The following is a 24,368-nucleotide window of genomic DNA, read 5'->3' as shown; positions in this document are numbered from 1 at the left end:
CTCCACATATCCATATTCTATTTAACTGAATCACAGCTACATCATTACATATAAATAAAGAAAAATAGTAATTGTTGAGCTGCCGTTTCTATAACAGATGAATACAATGCATATTTCTGGTCATTATTATTTTTAAAAAATGTATTTAGTACAGGGTCTACAGGGACTTAGTACACAGATCAGACTCATAGTGATACTCCAGTTTTCATTCTCCCAAGCACTAGGATTACAGGGGTGCACCACCATGCCCAATCTCAGTTGCTATCTCAGCATACCCTGGAGGCGGGGCCAGCCTGGCATGCCAGGGATCAAACCCTGGTCCCTGTGCCTGCCTAAGCAGGCACTTTACTCCACTGAGATCTCTGGTCATTATTTTAAACAGCTTTGGTATTTGCAAGCTTTGTCATCAACTCCAAATATCAATCATCTCCTTAAAAGAAACTTTTCTTAGGGGCGGGGGTGATGGCTCAGTGTAATAAGTGCTTCCCTGGCAAGCATGAGGGCCTGAGTTCAATACCTGGTTCCGCAAAAAAAAAAAAAAAAAAAAACAGAAACTTTTCTCTTACTCATGCTGGCACCCAATCTGATTTAGGCTATAGCTTCTGAAAGTAGCAAATAATCTAATTTGTTTCTTTCATTTATTTATACTACAGGATTACATTTTTATCTTTGTATTAGGTTTTCAGTCAAGGAATACCCTACATAAATATAAATTACTTTTTTCTTATTAGATTATTTATTTATATGAAAGTTGTAAGAAAGCATCCTAATTATGGATACCCCTGGTTAATATTGTAGAAAAAGAAAATCACACTGCAGAATACATCAGACGGAATAAAGCATGCCTTCCAGACAGAGAACAGCAAGGTCTGCCAATACCTGCTGCACCTCTGCTCTTCCCAGCATAAGTTCCAGTTGCAGATGAGAGCGAGACAGAGCAACCAGGATGCCCAGGACATTGGTAAGGAGAAACAGACGGCTTCAGGTGACTCGTGCATGTTTTTGTGACAAATTTTGGAAGAACTTCCATACTTAGAATGAAAACTTACATGGGATATATCTATTAAGTGACTACATCAAGTCTGTAAAGGTGTCACATATGAAGCCAAGATTTCAACTTCATGTTCATTTTGAAAGCAGCACCCCAGCTTAAGTCTGGAAGAACTTATTGAGAGGCCTATTTTGTAATTATCTGTAAGGTATTTGGTGTAATTATTATGAAAACGTTTGGGCTATGCTCTCTACCCTTAGTAAACTTACACACTATTTGGAAAAATGTAGACCAGTATACATAACACAGTAGGACAGTAAGTTCCTGAGTTTAACAGGTTACATCACACAGATTCTATGACACGTATTATAAGAGAAAGGGAAGGTCAGGCTGGGAGACTGGAGAGGTGATAAATTGGATTAAAGGACAAAATTGCTTCAGTAGTGGAGATAAAAGAACAGGACAAGGGAAGAAATGTGGGCAGCACAGCAGGAGACAGAGGGAGTAGCACCCAGGAAAGGAGAGGAATCTTCTCCAGGACAATGAAGACCTACACATACTGTTTCGCCCATGGCCAGTTTACCATTTTAATTTTAGCTGGGTGTGTCCTTGTTCAGAAACTGAAGGAAAAAAAAAAAACAAAAACCACAGTATGCTGTATAAATGGTCAGAACAGTGGTTTCACATTCTTTAGAAAAAGAGCCAATTGGGGAAAAAATTAATTTAGCTCTAAAAATAACTCAGAGCGGAAATGGTTAAAGCTTACCCTGCAAGATCACACAGAGAGATTAAAATGATACAAAATCGGTTCCATGTAGCAAATTCTTATAGACCTAAGCAAACACTCTTCAGTATGTAATTTTAAAATTTAGTGGAATAGCACCAATGACCTGGTGCTACAAATTCTTTTCTTAAACTTTCTTACATGCTGAAATCTTACAGAAAATGTTTTTCCCATAGGATCAGACTGAGGTGATGGCAAACTCTATGAATAGACGCCTCTCAGTCATTCAGAATCAAGATGAAGTGAGACCATATGCTTATTTAAAATAAAGATTCTAGGAGTCTACCTGAAAATACGGTTTTGGGGAATTAATTAGGCCCCTAGAATCTGCATTTTAATCAGCTTTCTTCAATAATGATTTTCATGCATGCTGAAATATAACTGAAATATAACTGCATTTTTTAAAATTTCCCTTCTTTGCTCTACTAAAAAGTTTATATGTTGTTATGTATTTTCAAAATATAGTGCGTATATTAGAGCTATCAGAATTCTCATTTGGAATTCTCATTTGGAACCTGATGGAACAATTAAAGATTATATCATTTTAGATGAAGTATAGTAAAAAGAGGCAGAAGACAAAAGTATGAAGTCATTTGTCTTCAATGTTTTATATTAAAGAACAATATAATGCAGTTTGAGTATCTACTTTTTTTTTTTTTTTGGCCAGGCAAGCACTTATTCCACTGAGCTATCTCCCCAACCCTCTGTGGGTTTTTTGTTTATTTGTTTGTTTGTTTCTTTCCACTGTTTAAAATATTTGGGACCAGAAGTGTTTTGGATTTAAGCAATTTTTTTTCAGCTTTATGAATAATGAAATATATTGTGGATGAGAATAAGTTTAAATACAAAATTCATGTTTGTCTCATATATACCTTACATATGTAGTCTAAAAGTGACTATAAGCATTTTTAATTTTTTCAAATCTTTTATTTATGTATTTATTTGGTACAGGGTCTCACTAAACAGCTCGGAATCATAGTGATCCTCCTATTTCCACCTCCCCAGTGCCAGGGTTACAAGTGTGTGCCCCTGTGCCTGGTTTTTGTGGCCAGCACAGCATGGGGCCTGCATGGCATGCAGTACCGGGGATGAAACTCAGGTCCTTGTGCTTGCCAGGCAGGTGCTTAGACTGCTGAGCTAGCTCCTCAGCCCACTATATATATGTATTCTTAATGTGCCTGTGTTCTGACTGCCCTTTCAGATGAGATCAGATGTTGAATTTTCTACTTGTAGTAGCATGTTAAGCACTTAAAACATTTTACATTTCAGGTTTTGCATTTTCTAATTAGGGATATTCACCATGAATAGTAGTCAAGAATGTGAGTGCTGGGCTAGGAAGATAGTTCAGTGTTCTAAGTGCCTGCCTGGCAAGCACAAGGACCCAAGTTCGATCCCTGGTACCACATGCTGTGCCTATCCCAAGACCCCAGGCACATTGTGCTGGGGTGGTGGCACACGCCTGTAATCTCAGCACAAGGAAGGCTGAGACAGGAGGATCACTATGAGTCTGAACTGTGTAGTGAGACCCTATACCAAATACACTAATGAAAGAAAAGAAAAAAGAATGTGAGCTTTGTCCCTTAGAAACCCTAAAGCCTAGGGCAAGCTACTTAGATTCTTTGCCTTGGTTCTCTGCCTCTCAAATGGTTGTGATGTTAATACATGCATTCTAAGATTGTTGTGAAGTTAAAAAGGAGTTTTTACATGGAAAGCATGATAAATGTAGCCAGTAGATTGAGGCTGGTATCCCAGTTCAGTAGTAGAGTGCTTACCTAACATATGAGGCCCTGAGTTCCATCTTAAGGTACATGCCCAACAGTGAGAAGTCAGTAAACATGTGTTGTTATTGTTACCACCATGATAACACCATTGTTTTAGCACTACTTACTTTGCTACTTAGTAGTAGTATCTTGGTAACTGTGGTACTAACAGCAGCAGGAGATGCTGCTACTATTGCTACTGTTGTATTCTGTGCTGTTCTGTGATGAACCACGTACCATATAATGGTAGGAGCCATAGTAAATGAATAGCCTCATCCATGAAGGGAGAAATGCTCTACACAGCTCACAGCTTCACCCCTGGGATTAGCTTAGCTAAGTATCATTGAACTCTATCATTAAAGTGTATAGTGAGAACACTTTAAGGTGGGATTATTCGTATATTACCCAGATTTTGTTGAACCTTCAAAGGAATTATTTCCTCTTAGAATTGCATGAGGAGTCACTAGCTACCACATGTCTACCTGTACTAAACAGGTAAAAATTACTGGTATAATCTGTAAAACGTTGAAGTGCTAATAAATACATTGAACTTCCTTAGTATAATAGGATGTGCGTGGCAGAAAGTACTTTAAAAGCCATTGAGTCCAAAATTTTACTAATGAGAAAACACATTCAGGGAAAACAGTGTCTCAGCTAGCCTTGTGGGTGCCAAACTAGAATGAAGCCCTTCTAATTCTCAGTTCAGTGTGTTTTCCTTTGGAGAGTCACAAAAACCTAATTTGCATGAAGTTAAATTAAGTAATCGCTTTTTGAGCACTTAGTATTTGTAAGTAGCGAGCACACTGGGAAAATAGAATAAATGAAGTCCTCCTCCAAGAGCATGAGGTTAAGTGGACAGTGCGAGGGAGTGACAGTTGTATATGGGACTGAACATGACGGAAACACATTCGGACTCTAGGTCCCAGGCAGGGAGAGGGTGAGCCCACTCAACACCAACACCAGGACAGAAGCTGTTCTCAGACCTCTCAGGGCCTGATTTGCTGTGCTAGAACCCAGTGAGATAAGCAGATGCGTTATGCTCCTATAGCGTGAGACCATGCGGTGCTGTAAGTCCTGTCCAAGCGTAGACTGTGAGCCAGGTGAGGTGGCAGTGCACGCCTGTAATCCCAGGACTTGGGACGCTGAGACAGGAGGATCACCAGAATTTGAGGCCAGCCTGGGCACATAGTGAGATCTTGTCTCAAAAGAGTAGGTCGTGAATACACTTGAATACCACAGTCCTGAGTTGATCACAACACAGACAAAATCTATATTCAGCAGGTACCTTTACTGCTGCTCTTTTCCTTAAGGGTGAAGAATGTGGTGGTATAAAAGCATTCTGCTCCATGTCCTTGAATCTGCACAGGACTTTTCCTTCTTCATTAGTCTGCTCTCTTGGGCCGGGGAAACAGCTAACCACCTGCCCCCCAAGTGGGAGGTCCTAGGCTGCTCTCAGAATAAAAAAAAAAAAAAAAAAAGTGTCATCTGTGCTAATAAAAATAACATATTTAAAGTTAAAGACAATGAAGGTGATTCTCAGAACTGTAAAACAAAAGTTGGTTTCTCTGTGCGCGCATGCGCGCACACACACACACACACACACACACACACACACACACCCGCCCGCCCGCCCACCACCTCTTTCATACAGAGGGTTAAACCCAGGGCCTTTTCAGTTTGCTACATTCCTAACCCTTTTTATATATTGAAACAAGGTAGTGTTGTGTCACTAAATTCCTCAGGCTGACCTCTAATTTGCAATCTTCCTGCCTCAGCTTCTCAGTGTGCTGAGAAGACAGGTGCACTAACACACCCAGTTTACAGAGGTCTTTCTTAAGTTCTTATTTTAATTTGATGTCCTCTTCTACTTTAGAAAAAGAATGTTGAATTTTCTTGGTGGCAGTGAGACATGTTAAACTTCATTCTGATTCTTGAATATTAAAAATCTTCAGTGTGTTTCAAGGAATCTAAAGATCAAGTTAGTAATTGTTTGACATTTTTTGAAAAAAGTTTTCCCAGCTATTCACCATAGTTCTCAAGCTTCACTTCAAACTGAGCAGAGCACAGAGTCACTACTGCCCAGAGGCCCAGCCTGTCATGTGGATTGTGCAATTCATGTACCAGCCCATTTGAATTGTGTGTCCTAGTCCTTTATGTGTTGGGCACTGCTTTTGTGAATAGCCTCAAATGTCAGAAACTTGTATGACTTTGGTTTCTACACAATAGAATAGCTAGTACTTGTTAGAAAGTGTGCCAAAAATTACTCTGAAAGAAGACTGTATTTAGTAGTGAATTTAAGCACAGATCGATCCCTAGCTCATGAGCCACGTTAGTTAGTTAGTTAGTTAGTTAGTTAGTTAGTACATCCAGATATCAAAACAGAAAATACTAGCCCTGTGTGATCCTCCCATGGCTTCTGGCCCTCAATATGAAGTCATCAAGGTGAGAAGATGGAATCTGAGTGATAATGGAAAAATAAAAATGTTGCCTTAGCACAGATGTGGTGGTGCACGCCTGTTATCCCAGTATTTGGGAGGCTGAGGCAGAAAGATCACTGAATTTGAGGCCAGCCTGGGCTACAAAGTGAGTTCAAGGCTAGCCTGAACTACATAATGAAACCCTGTCTGAAAAAGAAAGAAAAAAATTGTTGCCTTAAAAAGTCATTTTTATTTGCTTGTTTTTCCTTTTATATGGCAAAATTGAGCTCCAATTTTAGTAACATACAATTGTAAAATGTATAATGCAGTATTTATACATTCAGAAGTAGTGCATCATTCCCACAACCTGCAACATTTTTTAAATAAAAGTAACCAGGAACTTTTTCTTTGGACAACACTCCGCTCCACACAGCTTCTTGTTCAAGCATGTCAGCCCATCCAGGTTCCTTCTCTCCCTCTCCCCATCCTTGTTGCTGATGTTTCCATGGAAATATTACTAGGGATGAAGTGTTTTCTTATAAATGTCATTCTCATTTCCAACTGAAAGACAGTAGCAACTTAGGGTCAGCAGGCCTATACTGCAAACATTATTTGATCAGGAAAATTGTTAACCAAAGTGGGAAATGCTGAGGGGTCGGTCACTAGATGAGCAAAAGCTAAAAGAATGGAGAAAGGTTGTGAAAACCAGGCTCTGTAAGCCTCCATTTGAAAACCTTGATTGCCACCCTTTCAAAGATACCCACTATGAAGGCAATCAAAATGATTAAAAACTGCATGCTGTATTTTACATATGAAAATGACTCTTCTCATAAAGCTACTGTGGTGTTTCTATCGTGTAAAGCAATCCTGTTTCCTTGTAGAGAGAGCTTCGTTTAGGAGCCTGAACCTCCAAGCAGAGTCCGTTAGAGGATTTAATGTGGGACGCGCAATCAGCACTGGCAGTCTGGCCAGCAGCACCCTCAACAAACTTGCCGTGAGACCTTTGTCAGTTCAAGCTGAGATTCTGAAGAGGCTCTCCTGCTCAGAGCTGTCGCTTTACCAGCCATTGCAAAACAGTTCAAAAGAGAAGAGTGACAAGGCCTCCTGGGAGGAGAAGCCTAGCGGGATGAGTAAATCATACCATGATCTCAGTCAGGCCTCTCTCTTTCCTCATCGGAAAAATGTTATTGTTAACATGGAATCCCCGCCACACACCATTGCGGAGTTGGTGGGAAAATCTTTCCACCAGATGGCAAGATCTGATACAGGATCTTTGGCAGGACCCACAAAACTAAATAAGTAAGAGCATAACTCACCCAAACTATGTATTTGTAAATTCTACATTTCATACATTTGGTTTTTTGTTTAAACATTTTGTTATTCTCACCATTTTTTTTTTTTTTTTACATTGACACTTCCCCTCCTACCTTCCTTTTCCCTCTTTAGTTCAAAGTCTGTTGCAAGTTTAAATAGAAGTCCTGAAAGGAGGAAACACGAATCAGACTCATCTATTGAAGACCCTGGTCAAGCATATGGTATAGGTCAGCATAAACAAGCTTACCTTCCTTCTCCAAGCTAATGCCCACAGTAGAGTGCCCAAGAGCTTACTGTAGGTTCCTTGTTCTGATGCACCAAATAAGATAAAAGTGATTGTCTCATGGCACCGAGTATTACTTAAGCCTCCTCTTGGACACAGTACTCATGGCAGTCCTGGGAAAGAACCTAGACAGTCTGGTGCCACTACTGTGGTTGGCTGTCCCATGGCTTCTCCTGACTAGTCTGTGGCTAGACTTTGATAAGGATATATTTTTTGAAAGGCTTATTTGCGGGGGGGGGGGGGTTGCTTTCAGCATAGCATGAATGTAATTGTTTCTGAAACTTTAGTCTATGAGATGTTTTATGGTTGACGGTTGATAGGTAGAAATTCTTAGTTGGCTTAAGTTTCTTTAAAATTTCTCTGCTAGCTATTAAAAGAATATCATTTAAAGATATAGATAGATAGATAGATAGATAGATAGATAGATAGATAGATAGATAGATAGATCTCCTTACAAAATAAATAGTTCAGGGCTGGCCAAATAGCTCAGCAGATTAAAGCACCTGCTTAGGCAAACTCAGGGGCTGGGGATTTGATCCTGGGCCTGCTTGCTGGCCCTGCCCCCGGGGCACGCTGAGACAGCGATTGAGACTGGCCCACCCAGGAGGCTGAACACAGGCAGATCACTACGAGTCCAGTCTACATAGTGAGACCCTGTAGACCCTGTACTAAAATACAAAAAAAAAAAAAAAAGTACTTCAAGTTGTCTTTGCCCTGTGTGTTTTAAAAGGAAAAGCCAGTGACATCAGACTCTCAGAAACCTTGATGTGTAGGCACAGAGATCTGAACTACTACTCAAAATAAAAGCAGCTGAAGAGACAAACGAGAAGCAAGAATGTCTTCTGTTATTTTGCTAAATACTACTACTTAACTCTCTCCTTAGGCCCAAAATTTAGTTTTTATTACTTCAACTTCAAAAATATTTTCTTAATTTAATAATTGAAATACAGTTATGTGGGTTAAATGGAGTCAGAAGAAAACTCTATTATAGTTGATAAATATTTGTGGAAAGCAGTATTATTAATATAAGCATCCACAACTTTCAGAGATGACACTACCATCCATTTTAGTTGAATGGGTTTTAAAAATCATGAAAGCAGATAAAAGACAAGAGTTTGTTCCAGAGGTAAAACTGTGTGGAAACAGTAGGAGACTCATCAGTACAGGAGATTTTTGAAGTATGTTCACACAGACTGAGATCCCTGAGCTTCTAAGCTATTTCACCACAAAGGCTTTGTCCCAAAAGGAAACCCACCATGTGCCAGGAAAGTGGTAAATATTCCATAGAAAAACATCCATCAAGGAATTTATTTTCTGCATTTGTTTTTTGTTTGAATTATGTATTCTATTGAATATTGAATTTTTAAACATTTGGACAAATGCTTTTAAAACTTTCATTTCATATTTGACATATGAAAATGTCATTGTCAGAAAACATATTTGTGTTTAAATTTAACGCTAGAAATAGGTGAATATGCTTGAGTGCTATTTAAAAATAGTAAATATGCCCATTCTAGAACATATTTTTCTCAGTACAAATTAAAATGTTGATGCCTTAATGTTTTATTGATATTTATGCATATTTCAGAAGAAATTACTTCTACAGCATCTGACCATTTTATAGAATGTCTAATAATTTAATTTATATCACAGGAATGGCTATGCATAATTCTGGAAATTCTTCATCCCAAGTGCCCTTAAAAGAAAATGGTAGGTTTAAAAAACATTTTTCCCCCATTTCTATCATTTCCTTTCTCCTCTTTTGTATCTTTCTTTTTCCTTTTTTCTTTTTGAGACAGGGTTTCACTGCAGTTCATGATGTCTTGAACTCATTTTGTAGCACAGGCTGGCCTTGAACATGCAGCAATCATTCTGCCTGAGCCTTCCGAGTGCTGGAATTACAGATGTGTGTGACCACACTGGGCCTTTTCTAGTATCTTGAGAAACAGACCTAGAACTAACAATAGAAATCTTCAATTCTTTGCCTAGGAGTTAGGCCTCACCTCAGAGTCAAGAGAGAGTGGGAATTTTCAGCATCATGGTATTGTTCTTTTGTTTTGTTTTGGGTTTTGTTTTTGGTTTTTTTTGGTTTTTTTTTTTTTTTTTTTTTTTTTTTTTTTTTTTTTTTTTTTTGGTTTTTTTAGCATCATGGTGTTGTAATGGGACCTATTTGGTAGGCTACTGTTGATAAAATAAATAAGTGATAAATTGAACATAAAGACATTAATTAGAAACCTAAGGTGATATTTCAGATAAGAGATAGTTTTGACTAAAAGTGTTTTAACCAAGAATCACTATAAAGGGATACTGAAGCTGAATCTTGAAGAAAGATTTTGCTCAGAAGAAGTAAGCCTTCCAGCCCAAGGGCTCAGTGTGATTACAGACACAGAGACAGATATGAAAGGAAATAGCAGATTCTGAGAACAAAGAGTCTCAGAACAGAGGAATGCTAGGGCCAGGTTAAAGCTAAGAACCAATCAGGGCCAGACATGGTGGCTCACAGCTGTAAGTCTGACACTCTGGGAGGCTGACACAGGAGGACCACAAGTTCAAACCCAACCTAGGCAACTTAGTGACTCAGTGAGACCTTGTCTCCAAATGAAAAATAGGAAGGCCTGGGGATGTAACTGAGTACACAGGTGCTAAGTTAAATCTCCTGTACCACCCCAAAGAAAATTAGGAAAAAAAAAAAAGAAAGAAAACAACCAAAAAAACCTTAGGGACCAATCTTAATCCTAAATTATGAGGAGAATTTGAAGATTTTAAATGTTAAGATTTATATTTTAGAATCTGAATCAAAGTTGTAGGAAGAATATAGAAATTTGCACTGACCTAAAGCAGTGAGTTCAAAATTTTTAGAATTTAAGTTCAAAGTAATTTTAATTTGTAAATTATCTTACTTGACCTTTTAATAATTTTATGGGTAGAAAGAGTTTGTTACCTATACACTTACCTCCAAAAGTGTTTCAAAATCCTACATCCTACCCTCAGATTTTGAAAGAGGACCTAATGAATGATGAGAAAGAAACAAGTATGACAATCAGAATTCATCCAGTCAGATCTGATGAAGCAGTAATTCCTGACAAGGCAGAAAGCAGTATGAGACAAAGTTGGATCCATATGGAATTGGTGTTTTGTAGGTTAAAGCCACCAAACACTAGTTTGTGCTATATAATTTTCATTCTTTATAGAATTATACCTCCTAATTCTTTAAGGGGTGGCAATTTTTGTTAGAAGTATTTCCAAAATTAAAAATGCATGATGTCTTAAATACTCGTAGCAAATAAAGAATTTTTTAAATCTCTTCTAGATATATTAATCGTCAAAAAGTTGAGGGCATATTATTAAAGACAAAATTATTTAAACATGTGCATGGGCCCAAGTGACTAAGACCTTGACATAAGAGTTTTCTATAACAGTCTTCTTATGTGGACTGAACATGCCCATAATGGTGATTATCACTAACAATACTGAGTGCTTCTGATTGTGCTAAGCACTTTACTTTTATTTCTGATTGAATCCCCACAACAATCCTATGAAGGTAGGTGCTGATGTTACTCTTTTTTATAAAAAGAAACCAGAGCATAGAGAAGTTCAGTTGTGCAGGTCATGGAGCTAGTAAGCCAGGTCTGAAGGTGGGAAGTCTCTTTCCAGAGCCCAAGTTTTACTCCACTCTTTAAATTGCCCCTGGCTGGATAATAAATTATGCAAGAATGAGAACTTGCAATATATTTTAACAAAATTTCTGAAGGGAAAGAATAGGAATTTGCACTGGATATCCAGTGAACATGGGCAGATTAAAATAGGTTCTTTTTGGGACTGGGGAGATAGTTCAGCAGTCTAAGCACCTGCCTGGAAAGCACAAGGACCTGAGTTGGATCCCCAGCACTGCATGTTGTGCTGGCCCCACACAGAGCCAGCTACCAAAACCACGGGTGGTGGCACATAATCCCAGCACAGGGGAGGCTGAAACAGGAGGATCACTACAAGTCCAACCTGCATAGTGAGATCCTGTACAAAATACATTAAAAGGGGGGGGGGGGGGCTCTGTGTTTGAAGCTCCATCTCTTCACCTAGCACCTATAGCAGGGCCAGTCCACCTTCCTGAGGAGGTGTCCACCCTAGTCAGCTTGCAGACAAGGCTGTGTTCTCTTCAGAACTCTTTTTCAGCCTGTCTCAGTACCCTGAAATAATGTTCTGTTTAGAATCCAGTTTTTACATAAGAGAGCATGGCAAACATAATTTCCAACTATAGCAACAAAGGGTCAGGAAGTTAAGTTACTCTTCCATGAGTCAAGTGTAGAGCTTCTCATTTTTATTTGAGTGTTCTTCCTGCTGGCTTAATTAGATGACAGTTGTAAATGAACATCACATAATCAAGAACTATCACTTCAGGAATGAATATATCAAGTTCGATCTTACCTTTTGTGGCTTCCACAGATTCTTAAGGACTATAAAACTTGAAACATAAGAAAAAAAAAGTCCTGCCAGGCGTGGTGGCGCATGCCTGTAATCCCAGCACTTGGGAGACTGAAGCAGAATTATTGCTATGAGTTCGAAACCAGCCTGGGCTCCAAAGTGAGTTCAAGGCCATCCTAAACTGCGTAGTAAGACCCTGTCTCAAAAAGACCAAAAAAAAAAAAGTCGAGAAGTCTTCTAAACTTACTCTTTGAAACAGATATGGAAAGGATTCCAATCCCTTGTTTGTTTTTGAGACAAAAAAGTTGTGAAACTTTTCCAAAAACATGCTTCTCAGTATTGTCTTAAAAGGGAATAAAAAAAATTTAAAAAGTAAAATTTATCCAAGAATTATATGAATTTAATTTTTACCATTTCTTGTGTTACTGTATTATACAACAGCTTCAAAGAAACTTTTAGCTAAGCTTGTCATGTTATTTCCTGGAGTATTCAAAAACATGAAATATTTGCAAGTATTTAATAGTATCTAATGCAGGACTCTTGACAAAAAAAAAAAAAAGGCTTCCTATGAAAGAGACTATTCTAGCACACAGTAACATGGCACAAAACATTGAAATAAACATCTTCAATATTAAATCTTATTATTTTCTTTTAATGAAGTGCTAAGCAATTAGAATACTATTTTAAAATATGCCTTTTTTAGTCAAACACCAAGGGCCATGATAATTTCAAATGCTAGTTTTCCTCACTAAAATTTAATTTGAATACTGCAAAGTTGAAAATTATAATTAAAAACAAAGTCTGAAGTGCCCATAAAGCATTGAACAAATAGGAGAGTTAACTAAATGCAAAAGATAGTCAACCAAATTTATGAATTAAAAGTTTATTCAACCCATGTCTTTTCTGTGGATGATTTAAATGGGCCTGAAATAGTATGTGGTCCTAGTTGACTTAGTAAGAGCTGACTTAGAGAGAAGACTAAAATTTTAATTATGTTCCTTCTTACCACTAGAATAGATAACATTTTAAATTATACAACAGTGAAAACTACCCCTTTCTATTTTCATACCAATGTGGTGCTGCTGGCCAGTTACCCCAAAGATTTGAGGTAGGTCTTTTCCCTAGAGAGAATGTTGGGTTTACTCCAAGCCTCGGCTGCCCTCTCTGCAAGAGCATTTGCTACCAGCAGCCTTCCAGTCAATGGCATGGAGTTGCCTGATGTTCACAGAGCTGTGTGTGGAGAAAGGTTGTGGAGAAGGTTGACTCTAGCCTGTGTGAGGTGCTGGGTACCACACACACATTTTTGGATTGATGCAGGATTTTTATTATATACTACCCTTGATCTTAGCCGAAAGGCCAAGGAGCAATAGGATTTTTATTATATAACCACCTTTTCAGTCCACTCAATCTTGCCTTCCTTCCTTAAAAATCTTTTACTTCTCCATGCACTTTCTGGGCAGCCCAACTAATTGAGCCACATGTCTGTCACTAATATTACTTCACGAAATCTAACTGGGGCTGTGTACAATCTCATGATTTTGGACATCTGTAGTGTAAAAAGTTGATAGACATTAAGCAGATCTGCAGTATTATTCAGTAACATGCACCAAAGTCTTCTACTTCCTGTAATGACAAGTCACTTCATGTGTCACCAAGGCTGAGGGCATGGAGGAAGAGTGTCTCTGTTGAAAAAGAAAAGTGGGCTAGCAGAGTTCCCCTTCCTAATCGAATTGTCAGAACAAATCTTGCTCTAAACATTTCCCGTGAAGACTTCCAGTCTTGCACGGCACATCCGTGTCTTACTTGCTCCTTTGTCGCCATCTGTCCGTTCACTTAGTAAACCCTGCCCTACTTCTTTGACAGCTCCTTTGCTTCCAACAGGAAGAAGCCTCTCTCCCGTTTAGCACATTTTAGGATTCTTGTAGATGTGATGCCTTTGTAATGCACTCATTTGATTGACAGGATGAAGGGGCTAGCTTTTTGCTTTTTTTTCCCTCACATTTGCTGTGCATCAGCTTTCATATGCATCGCTTCCTTTATTTCCCAAAGAGCTTAGTGATAGACATTCATAAGAGAGTTGAACAGTTAAATGTGAAGGGTAGAATAATTGAGTGAATGAATTTTGAAGTCACAGTAGTGAATCCTTGAATACAGATGACTCTTACCTTTTGATTAAGAAGAGAAAAATAGGGCTGGGGAGATAGAAAAAAAGAGAGAAAAATACACACACACACACTTTATTAGCTAGGTGAGTTATAACCTTTAACACATTGTGTTGAAAATAAAAATAAACAACATGGCATTTTAACTTTCAACTTCAAACATATTCCATAGGAATATTAAAGCTATTGGCCAAAGGTAGAAACCTATCAAGGTTAGTACACTAATGATCTAATCCTCGTTGGATTTTATTCTATCTATATTGCCTGGGAATCTGCTTTTCTGGGAAATGCATGCATTTGCACTTACCAGATACTATAATGTAATGAATTTAATCAGTTTCCAAATATCCACATTCTATGTCATTGAAGTGCTTAAATCTAACTTGAGGCAAAGGGGAAATGGAAAACAAGTATCAGTTAATCATTGTACAATTTGATCTTGAATCTTCCTACCTCACCAATGTGGTCACTTCAGCCCTTTGCTGACTTCCATTCTTAATGTGGTCTCACTTCTTATTTCATTTTTTTAATAATTTTTATTAATTTGAACAAAAGTTAAAAGCTAGGGCTATTGCTTATTTTAGAACAAAAAAAAAAAATATCTTAGGTATATTCATTAAGCTAGGCCTTAAGTAATGAATAGGCTTTTGCTTAGGACTAGTGTATAAGATTCTTCATAAAATTGTCCAGTGATTTTTTTGTAGTATCATTAATAAAATCATTTAAAAAATAACAAATTAATACTATCTTTCCTGATTTTTTTTTCTCAAAAAGAAACAGCTGGGGGTCAGAGAAATGGCTCAGAAGAATAAGCAGTTCCCTGGCAAGCACAAGGGGTCAGAGAAATGGCTCAGAAGAATAAGCAGTTCCCTGGCAAGCACAAGGGGTCAGAGAAATGGCTCAGAAGAATAAGCAGTTCCCTGGCAAGCACAAGGGCCTGCGTTCAATCCCCAGTTCTGCCAAAAAAAAAAAAAAAGAAAAGAAAGAAAAGAAAAGAAACAGCTCACTAGTAGTATATGTACTCTAAGGAGCTAACAAACTTATAACTAATATGGTGCTCAGGATACATAATTCACTCCCAAGAGGAAATGATAGTTAATTTTTCTCAAACCAAAAGAATGTATTCTAGAAAATGAAGTATAACTTTTACATCCCTTGGGCAAAGACATAAGGTCTGTATTTGCAGTAATTTGGTTGTTACAAAAATGTATATATGGAGCCAGGGAGATAGCTTAGTAGAATATGCGCTTGCCAGGGCCTGAGTTCAATCCCCGGTTCAGAAAAAAAAAAAAAAAAAAAATGTATATATGGGCCAGCCAAATAGCTGAGTGGATTAAAGCACCTGTTTAGGCAGATGCAACAGCCCGGGTTCAAGCCCCAGCCTGCTGTGCCAGCCCCAGCCCCAGGGTGCACTGAGAGGACGATTGAGACTGGGCATGGTGGCATGAACCTATAATCCCAGCTCTTTGGGAGGCTGAAAACAGGAGAATTACTACAAGTCCAATCTATGTAGTGAGACCCTGTAGACCCTGTACTAAATATAAAAAATAAAAATAAGAATGTATATAAAGGTTTAAAGAAATTTAGGCTTGTATTTTAGATACGCCATAATCTCTACTTTGCAAGGTTTTAAAATGCTTGAGAACTACATAGCCCTGAATTTCAAGATTGACTTTATAAAAATATGTTTATAAATGTGTGGAACTCACTGCAACCTTAATGCACAGGCCATTTTGCACTATCAAATTGTAATTGACAGGAAGAGCTGTGTTTACTTGAACTGCTAAATAGATGAACTTGAATAACATGGCAATTAAACATATTTATTGGTTTAGTTAACATATTTGTGAATGATTAGCCTACTTAAAACTAAGTGGAAATCAGAAAAAAGGAAAATTTTAATTCTGGTGCTGACATTCATTGAATTTATTTAGCAAGCATTTCCTAAGTATGGCTTGAGGTATTGTTCTAGTAACCATTTGTTACAAAGAAATTCATAATGTATGGACTTGTCAAATGCAATATAATGCAATATAATGCGAACACCTCAAGCCAGGAAACCTAAGTGGAAGGCAGAGAGCTCTTTTCTGTGCTAGTTGGCTAAGCCTGTTCAAATCATTTACTCTTTAGAAATTTATTCACCCATTTGTAACTGAAATGTATCATGTCCAAGAGAATAACCTATGGGGAACAAATATGATATTAGTTGTTTTATAAGCTAGAAATCTGATGAACGGTCAGCCCCGTCCCCAGGGCACACTGAGATGGTGATTGAGACTGAGCTTGGTGGCACGTGCCTGTTATCCCAGCGCTTGGAAGGCTGAAAACAGGAGACTCACTAGGAGTCCGATCTATGCAGTGAAACCCTGTAGACCCTGTACTAAATACATTAAAAAAAAGAAAATACTGATGAATGCCAAATATATTTTTAAAATGACTGAACAATCTATTAATGGTATTTATTGATACTTAAATTGGAGCAAACTGACAATTATATTGCTTGACCATTAGTTTTATTTATGCTTGAGCATATTATATTTATTTTCTTTCAAAATTTTGAATTCCTAACAGATGTGCTACACAAAAGATGGAGCATTGTATCTTCACCAGAAAGGGAGATCACCTTGGTGAATCTGAAAAAAGATTCAAAATATGGCTTAGGTAAGTCATTGTTCTTGAAGATCTATGAGAATTAAAAGAAAAATAATCTAAGGTATGGAGTTCACATTGAAGCAGCAGCCCCCTTCTGATCCTATTTGCTGCACCCCTACAACATATCACCCCACCCAAAACACCAGATCCCAAAGATACTTCCAGCAGATTAGAAAGATGGTTCCATGTCAGATGTGTTACCCATTAACCATGTTTGCCCTCCAGCTCCACATTTCTGTTTCTCAAGAAGGCTAATCATTGTGAAAGCACCAGTATCATAAAGATCTTTTTTAAAATATGTTTACAGGATTTCAAATTATTGGTGGAGAGAAGATGGGAAGACTGGATCTAGGGGTATTTATCAGTTCCATTACTCCTGGAGGACCAGCTGATTTGGATGGATGCTTAAAGCCAGGTTACTTTGTGTTTTGGTAACTTCCTAAGTACTGACTAATAGGCATGAATTTGCAAAGAGGGCAAAAGTGAAATCTAGGACAAACAATTATAAGGACATTTCTCAGGTTTCTCAGGTTTGGCATGAATCTTGCTTTGTTGTTGGAAATGCAAGATTATCTGTTTTTACAGGAGACCGTTTGATATCTGTGAATAGTGTGAGTTTGGAGGGGGTCAGCCACCATGCTGCAGTTGAAATTTTGCAGAATGCACCTGAAGATGTGACACTTGTTATCTCTCAGCCAAAAGAAAAAATGTCCAAAGGTAATGTGATTATTTCTTAGTTATGTGTTCTTTTCATAAGCACTTCAGTACCCCAACCCCATAAATTAGAAATAAGCTCTTTTTCTCTTTTCTGGTAGTTTGACATATGTGCTTCTAACTGCCTTAATTTTATGTATCAATATCACATTTTTTAATGTTCCAAGTTTTGTCTTATTTGTTTCTGTTTAGTAGCATATGCAGGAAATAAATTGATTGAACACAGTGTCACTTGCTGAATGTGATGGTACATGTCTGTAATCGCAGGTAATGGGGAAAGTCAAGGGCAGCCTGAACAAATTAGAGAGACCCTATCTCAGAATAAAAATTAAAATAAAGGTGCTGCGGAGATAGCTTAGCAGTCTAAGTGACTGCCTGACAAGCACAAGAACCTGGGTTCGATCTGCATGCCCACTGTATGCCAATGCTGGCCCCTAAAATCAGGTGTGGTGGCACATGCCTGTAATCCCAGCACTGGGGAAGCTGAGACAGGAGGACCACTATGAGCTCAAGCTGCATAGAGAGACCCTGTATCAAATTAATTAATTAATTAAATGATTTTTTTTGCAGGTTGATAGAAGAACATGGGCTGTTGATAGGGCTTGGTGGGCCCTGGGGAAGGCCTTTTGCTTAAAATTACTTAAAAGACTGTAATCTACCTATGTTAATAAATAATTGTCACTTTACAGCTATATCATATATCATCTCTTAATTTTTTTTTCAAAATATTAGGTTTCAATGCTCACAATATATTTTTAACAAGCCAGGCATGGTGGTACACACCTATAATGCAAAACTCTGGGAGGCTGAGGCAGAGGGATCACAAGCTTAAGCCCAATCTCGGCAAATTAGTGAATTAGTGAGAACCTACCCCACTCCAAACAAGGCTGGGATATATCTCAGTGAGCTGAGCCATATATCCATCCCCCATTGTCTTCTCTGACAACCTTCTTTCTCCACTTTCCTTTCTTCCAGTTATAGTTTGCTCCTGTAGGGAGCAGTGCAAGGCATAGCAGAGTCAAGACACCAAGCTTGTGTAAAGGCAACATGGTTGTGGGGCTGATGAGATAGCTCAGCAGTCTAGAGCACCTGCTTAGGCAAAGTGCAGGGACCATGGTTCAATCCACAGCACTACATGCTGTGCTTGCCCCGCCCCCAGGGCGGACTGAGCGAGCCACCAAAAAAAAAAAAGGGCAGCATGGTGTGGAATTTATTGTGCCCTGGGTACAGGCAGATAGAGGGCAAAAAGGTCATATGCAGGAAAAAAGAAGTGGGCCTCCTTTTATTTTAGTGCTTGAAAAAAGGCAAGGAACATTAGTTGGAAAGATCTTAGTAAAGCTTAATTAATGGTCACAGTTCTCTGAATATCTCATGCCTCAGTGGGTAGAGTCTATGAGGTGCTCACTGTAAATGTTTGGGTGTCTTCAGCTGCCCAGTGTTGATTCATTTGCCTCTTTATTGATTGGGCTCTTTATATAGTTTTACTTACTAATTCTCTGTTGGAAAAATAGCAAAGATTTTCTCACATTCAATAGACTATCTCTTACCTCTTCATAGTTTCCCTTGCTGTGCAGAAACTTTCACTGTACTTTAGTTCTAGTTGCTGGTTTTTGATATTATTTCCTGTAATGTTGAAATCACGTTCAGGAAGCTTTTGCATGTGCTCATGTCTGTGACTTGAGGTGCTTCTCCTGTCAGAATCTTAGGTCTTACATGTACATCTTTGATTAATTTTGAATTGATTTGGCTTTTTTATAGGGTGAGAGACAGGGATCTAATTTTAATCTTTGACAAGGAGAGACCCAGTTTTGTGGACAATACTTTAAAGAATGAAGAATAAGCTAAGAAACAACTTTTAGATAGTGAATATTGGTCATACATTTAGGAGTTTATGATAAAAGATTAAAAATACTTCATATAATATGAGATAAAATTTCTTAAATTTTCTATAGATGTCATTTTAACTGTGTTTTCTTCTATAACCTAAATATTATGTGTATGTTGTTTTTATGTGTGAACATACACAATAAATGGGTAGAAAATAGGAGAAACTTCCACTACCCATAAAACATAAAGGTCTTCTATTCTTACTGAAGTCTGGTCACACAAAGAAATAAGCTACAGTTGGAGTTGAGACCTCTGAGTTTCAAGGAGCCAAAATCTTTTTTGTTTTCCAAGAAACAAAACATTGGGTTCCATGATTCACCATTATTTTATTAAAAGGGTATATAAATTCAGAATAAGTTCTTTTACCCCCAAATTCCCTAGAAAAGATTTTAATTTTATTTTTAATTTTAGAGATTTTAATTTTTAAGAGGTGCTTATAGAAAATTCTTTGAGTTGTTCAAATATTTATTGTGTGTAATGTAAATGGCACAATACTGTGGCCTTCATGGAATCATACTTTATCAGAGGAAGCAAATATTGAACAACTAACCAAACTCTCAGTTACACCTGTGTTAGCAGGGAGTCAGAGGTGCAAAGACTTGACCCTGTGTGACAGGAGCTTTACACAGCATGAGAATCTGTAGGTGGTTGTCTCAGCAGAGTCTCATGTGGTTGTTTGGTTTGTTCTTTTTGACCTCAACAGAATTAAAACATAACTTAAAAGTGTATTTGTGTGAAATGATTTCTTTAGAAAGAGATTAACCTTACATTGTGTAGCTATTCTGTCATGTGTCTTGAAAGGAAATGCAACTCCAGGGGCTGGTGAGATGGCTCAGTGGTCTAAAGCACCTACTTAGAACAAGCTTAGCAAAGCACAGGGACCGCGGTTCAATCCCCCAGCACCACATGCAGGCCAGCCCTGCCCCCTGGTGGGCTGAGCTGGCCACACACACACACACACACACACACACACACACAAACAAATAAATAAATAAATAAATAAATAAAATTTTAAAAAAGGAAATGCAACTCCAAAGGACCTACAAAATAACCAATATAACCAATATGCATCCCAGGCTGTTCCTTGTATACAGCTTATCAGAGAAAAGGGCTTTATCTTGGTCCATCTTGTGCTGCTATAACAATACTCTAGACTGGTTACTTTATAAAGAATGGAATGGTTATTTTATAAAGAACAGAAGTTTACTGGAGAAGCTCTGGAGACTGGGAAGTCAGGCTAAGGGGCTACATCCAGTGAGGGCTTTTTGCTGAGCCATCACATGGAGAAAAGCTGAGGGCAGGGGACAGTGAACTCACAGCATCAGGCCTCTAAGACTGGCAGAAATCCACTCGTGCCCTACGCAGCCCCATGAGTCCACCTTCCAGCGCTGACGCATTTGGAATGAAGTTTCTAACACATGAACTTAGGGAGACACACTGAAATCATAGCAGCTCTTTTCATTTTGTTGCAAATCTCCAAAGTTATGTGATGCATACTAGCTTAACTTTTTCTTTGCTGACACTTGCTGTATAAAGCTTTTACTTTTTTCCCTCATATATTCACATCTCTAATTCTTTTTCACATGTCTCTTGTGGCTATTATCTTCATAAAGTTTTTATAAGTAGCCTCTGGGAAAAATTATGTATAAGGAATTTAGAGTTGCCCTCCTTGATGATTATTGGAGTCCAATAAATGCTGTCTGGAAAATAACAAGTGTGCAAGAATTATTACATAAGTGAAGAACATGAGGGCGGGAGATACAATTCGTTGGTAAAGTGCTTACTTAGTGCATGTGAAGCCCTGGGTTCAGTCCCTAGCACTTTACCAAAAGGAGAAGAAAGAGAGGACAGTAAAAAAAATAAAAAATAAATAAAATAAAAAAAAATAAAAATAAATTAAAATAAATTAAAAAAAATAAAAAAAGAGAGGACAGGAGCTCAGGACAGAATGAGAGAGTAAGGGGGAAGGACCAAGAATGTTGACAGTGCAAAGGATGTGCGAAATCATCTGTGGAGTCAGGACAATCTTCACAGGAGATTGATTTGAAATGAGACTTGGAGAATAGAAATGAGATGGAGAATTAAGACAAAAAAGGTACACATTGTGGCTGGGTGTGGTGGCACACGCCTGTAAGCCCAGCACACACTCAGGAGGCTGAGGCAAGAGGATTGCCATGAGCTTGAGGCCAGCCTAAAGCACGTAGTGAGACCCTATCCTTCCTCCCCCACCCAAAAAAAAAGGCTCACATTTTAAGGCAGCCATGATGGTGCATGCCTGTAATGCCAACACTCAGGAGGATGAAGCAGGAGGATCCCCTGGGCTACGTAGTGAATTTACAGCCAGCCTGAAATGCACAATGGGACCCAGGCTCAAAAGAGAAAGAAAAGAGAGGGAAAGGGAGAGAGAAAAATAGTGTACTTTTTTTAAAAATGTGTTGGTACAGAATCTCACTGCACAGCTCAGACTCATACTGACCCTCCTGTTTTCAGCCTCCCCAGTACTGGGATTCCAGGCATGCGCTACCATGCCCAGTCTCAAAAAGTACACATTTTGATATAGTCAAGCACAACCTAAGTGAGAAGCAAGGAAAACACCACCGTCTACAGGGGGGCCTACAATGGTTCCAAAGCCTGTGTTAGGTGTTTTGCCATGTTACTCTGTAAAACTCCCTAGTGATCTTCAGAGCCCTCTTATGAGTGTAAACATGGGCATGTGTGGCACTGACTTGTTCATTCTCTTCTTGAACCTTGGTTTACAGTGCCTTCTCCTGTGCATTTTGCCAATGGGATGAAAAACTATACTAAGAAGCCTTTCTACGCCCGAGACATCATGGTGGATTCTTTGGAGGACCCCGCCTGGCCACGGGCTGCCCTGAGGCACCTCACAGAAGGCTCCTGCATGCTGCCTGGGGGCCTGCGGGAAGGAAGCCTTAGTTCTCAGGACTCCAGGACAGAGAGTGCCAGCTTGTCCCCAAGCCAGATCAATGGTTTCTTTGCTAGCCATTTAGGTGACAGAGCCTGGCAGGAATCCCAGCACGGCAGCCCATCCCCATCAGTAATCTCCAAAGCCACAGAGATAAAAAGGACTTCCTCCAACAGTAACCGAAGCAAATCTGGAAAGCCAGCCATTTCTGATGTAGCAGATTACTCTGACCATGGAAATTCAGACACCGAAGAAGTCACTTACTCCTGCATCCAAGACCACCAGACACCAAAAAAGGCATGGCTTAATTTTTGTTTGTTCATATTTTCCATTTACAACAGCAAATACATCACAGAGTACTATCATTGACTAAAAGCTGTGTACATGATTTTGGAAAGGAAAGGTGGTTATATCCTCTGCGACTAACTGCTAGCTCTTGCGTTTAATCCTAACTGGTAGAGAAAATAGAAGCTCTGACACTAACCCTGAAACGACTATACTCAAATTACAACTGATTTCTTACAGTTGTTCATCTCTTCTGTATTTAATGTGTTGGGAAAAGAACTTGAATATCTGAATAATTGTTCCTGAAAAGGCAGTTAAATTACTCTTTATGACCTCCTAAATTCTTCTAAAACTTTGAATACTCATAATAACAATGAAAGTACAAAACTCCTAGAAATAATAGAAAGGTAAACTCACATTCACAAAGCTTTAGAGAAAAACCTTAGGCATTTTGTTCACTGAAAAACCAGTATACCTAAACAGGGCTTAGTTGTTATTCCTATGCTTATATGGAGTTTGCAAATATGCACAAAGCAAAACTAAAGTCCGCTAGAGGTTCCAGTCAAATCTCTCTTGAGGGACAGACAGATTTTTAAAGAAAATGAAAATATTTGAGAAACTTGTACATATAAAATGTATTAAATGAGTATTATGGAGAAGCTAAATTCTAGCTGGGGTCTAGGCTTCCCTCTATCATACATATATTGCTGTTTGACCTCAAATAAACACTTTAAACTCTGGGCATTTCCTCAGCAATGAAAAGGAATACATTGGACTAGGTGATACCTTGAAGAGTATTCCAACTCTTATTCTTTAATATTCTCTAACTTTATCCCTCAATATTTTGCTTTTTAATTTTTTCCCAAAAATCACATTTGTCTTTCACTAATACTTCGTTTTGACCCTAACAACAAATCCTTTTTTTGTTTTTTCTTTGTTAAGGAATCTTCCTCTTCAGTGAATACATCCAACAAAATGAATTTTAAAACTTTTTCTTCATCACCTCCTAAACCTGGAGATGTCTTTGAGGTTGAACTGGCTAAAAATGAGAACAGCTTGGGGATAAGTGTCACGGTACTGTTTGACAAGGTTTTCACATTTTCTCTTCCTCGTTTCCAGCAGCCTATTATGCCAACTTATTAGTTGAACTATTTTGCTTCCTATGCAGCACTAGTAAAATGTTCACAAAATTTTAAAATTCATTATCTTAAAGCTTTTTTTAAAATGGACTGTTCATTTTTTCCCGTTTCAAAATAAATTACAAACACTGCCTTTCCTCTCTTTCATGCTTGCTTAATCTGAATGTAAAACATGCAAAATATAAAGTGGATGTGTAGGCGGCCAAATAGCTTAGCAGATTAAAGCGCCTGCAAGCAGGCACAGGGCCTGGGGGTTTGATCCCTGGACCCGCTATGCCGGCCCAGCCCCTGGGCATGGTGGCACACACCTGTAATCCCCGCTCTTGGGAGCCTGTAAATAGGCAGATCACTATGAATCTGATCTACTAGTGAAACCCTGAACACCCTATACACCCTTCCCAAAAATACAAAAAATAAATAAAATGAATGTGCATGCTTTATATACTTAATAGTTTCTCACATGCATATAAAAATAATATGGTGCATCTTTAACCTAGAGTATGAGGAATTTAGAACATAGGCATTATATATCATATAAATATGTTTAATAGTTTAAAATCAAAAATTAAAAAAATATATATCCTTAAGGTAGTTTAAATATGAGCATGGGCTATTCAATGAAATTATCTTAGAATCAT

General features: G+C 38.3%; 1 protein-coding gene across 8 annotated transcripts in view; it reads left to right on the top strand.

Moving 5' to 3' along the window:
* Positions 1 to 24,368, top strand: part of Ptpn13 (protein tyrosine phosphatase, non-receptor type 13) — a 229,009-nt gene that overhangs the window by 163,761 nt on the left and 40,880 nt on the right. For 3 of the 8 annotated variants that reach the window (XM_023712954.1, XM_023712953.1, XM_023712958.1), the window contains 9 exons: positions 799 to 961; positions 6,834 to 7,251; positions 7,399 to 7,493; positions 9,203 to 9,259; positions 16,702 to 16,791; positions 17,090 to 17,197; positions 17,368 to 17,499; positions 22,143 to 22,603; positions 23,534 to 23,680. In XM_023712954.1, coding sequence (XP_023568722.1) covers positions 799 to 961; positions 6,834 to 7,251; positions 7,399 to 7,493; positions 9,203 to 9,259; positions 16,702 to 16,791; positions 17,090 to 17,197; positions 17,368 to 17,499; positions 22,143 to 22,603; positions 23,534 to 23,680 — 1,671 coding nt within the window. The remainder of the gene's footprint in view (positions 1 to 798; positions 962 to 6,833; positions 7,252 to 7,398; positions 7,494 to 9,202; positions 9,260 to 16,701; positions 16,792 to 17,089; positions 17,198 to 17,367; positions 17,500 to 22,142; positions 22,604 to 23,533; positions 23,681 to 24,368) is intronic. The other 5 variants (XM_004629264.2, XM_023712955.1, XM_023712956.1 and 2 more) reach the window with 5 other exon arrangements.

The sequence above is a fragment of the Octodon degus genome, unplaced genomic scaffold (assembly GCF_000260255.1).
Source record: "Octodon degus isolate 3935 unplaced genomic scaffold, OctDeg1.0 scaffold00028, whole genome shotgun sequence".
Taxonomy (NCBI): domain Eukaryota; kingdom Metazoa; phylum Chordata; class Mammalia; order Rodentia; family Octodontidae; genus Octodon; species Octodon degus.
Note: the sequence above shows the minus strand (reverse complement) of the source record. Positions and strands in the feature narration are given on the sequence as shown.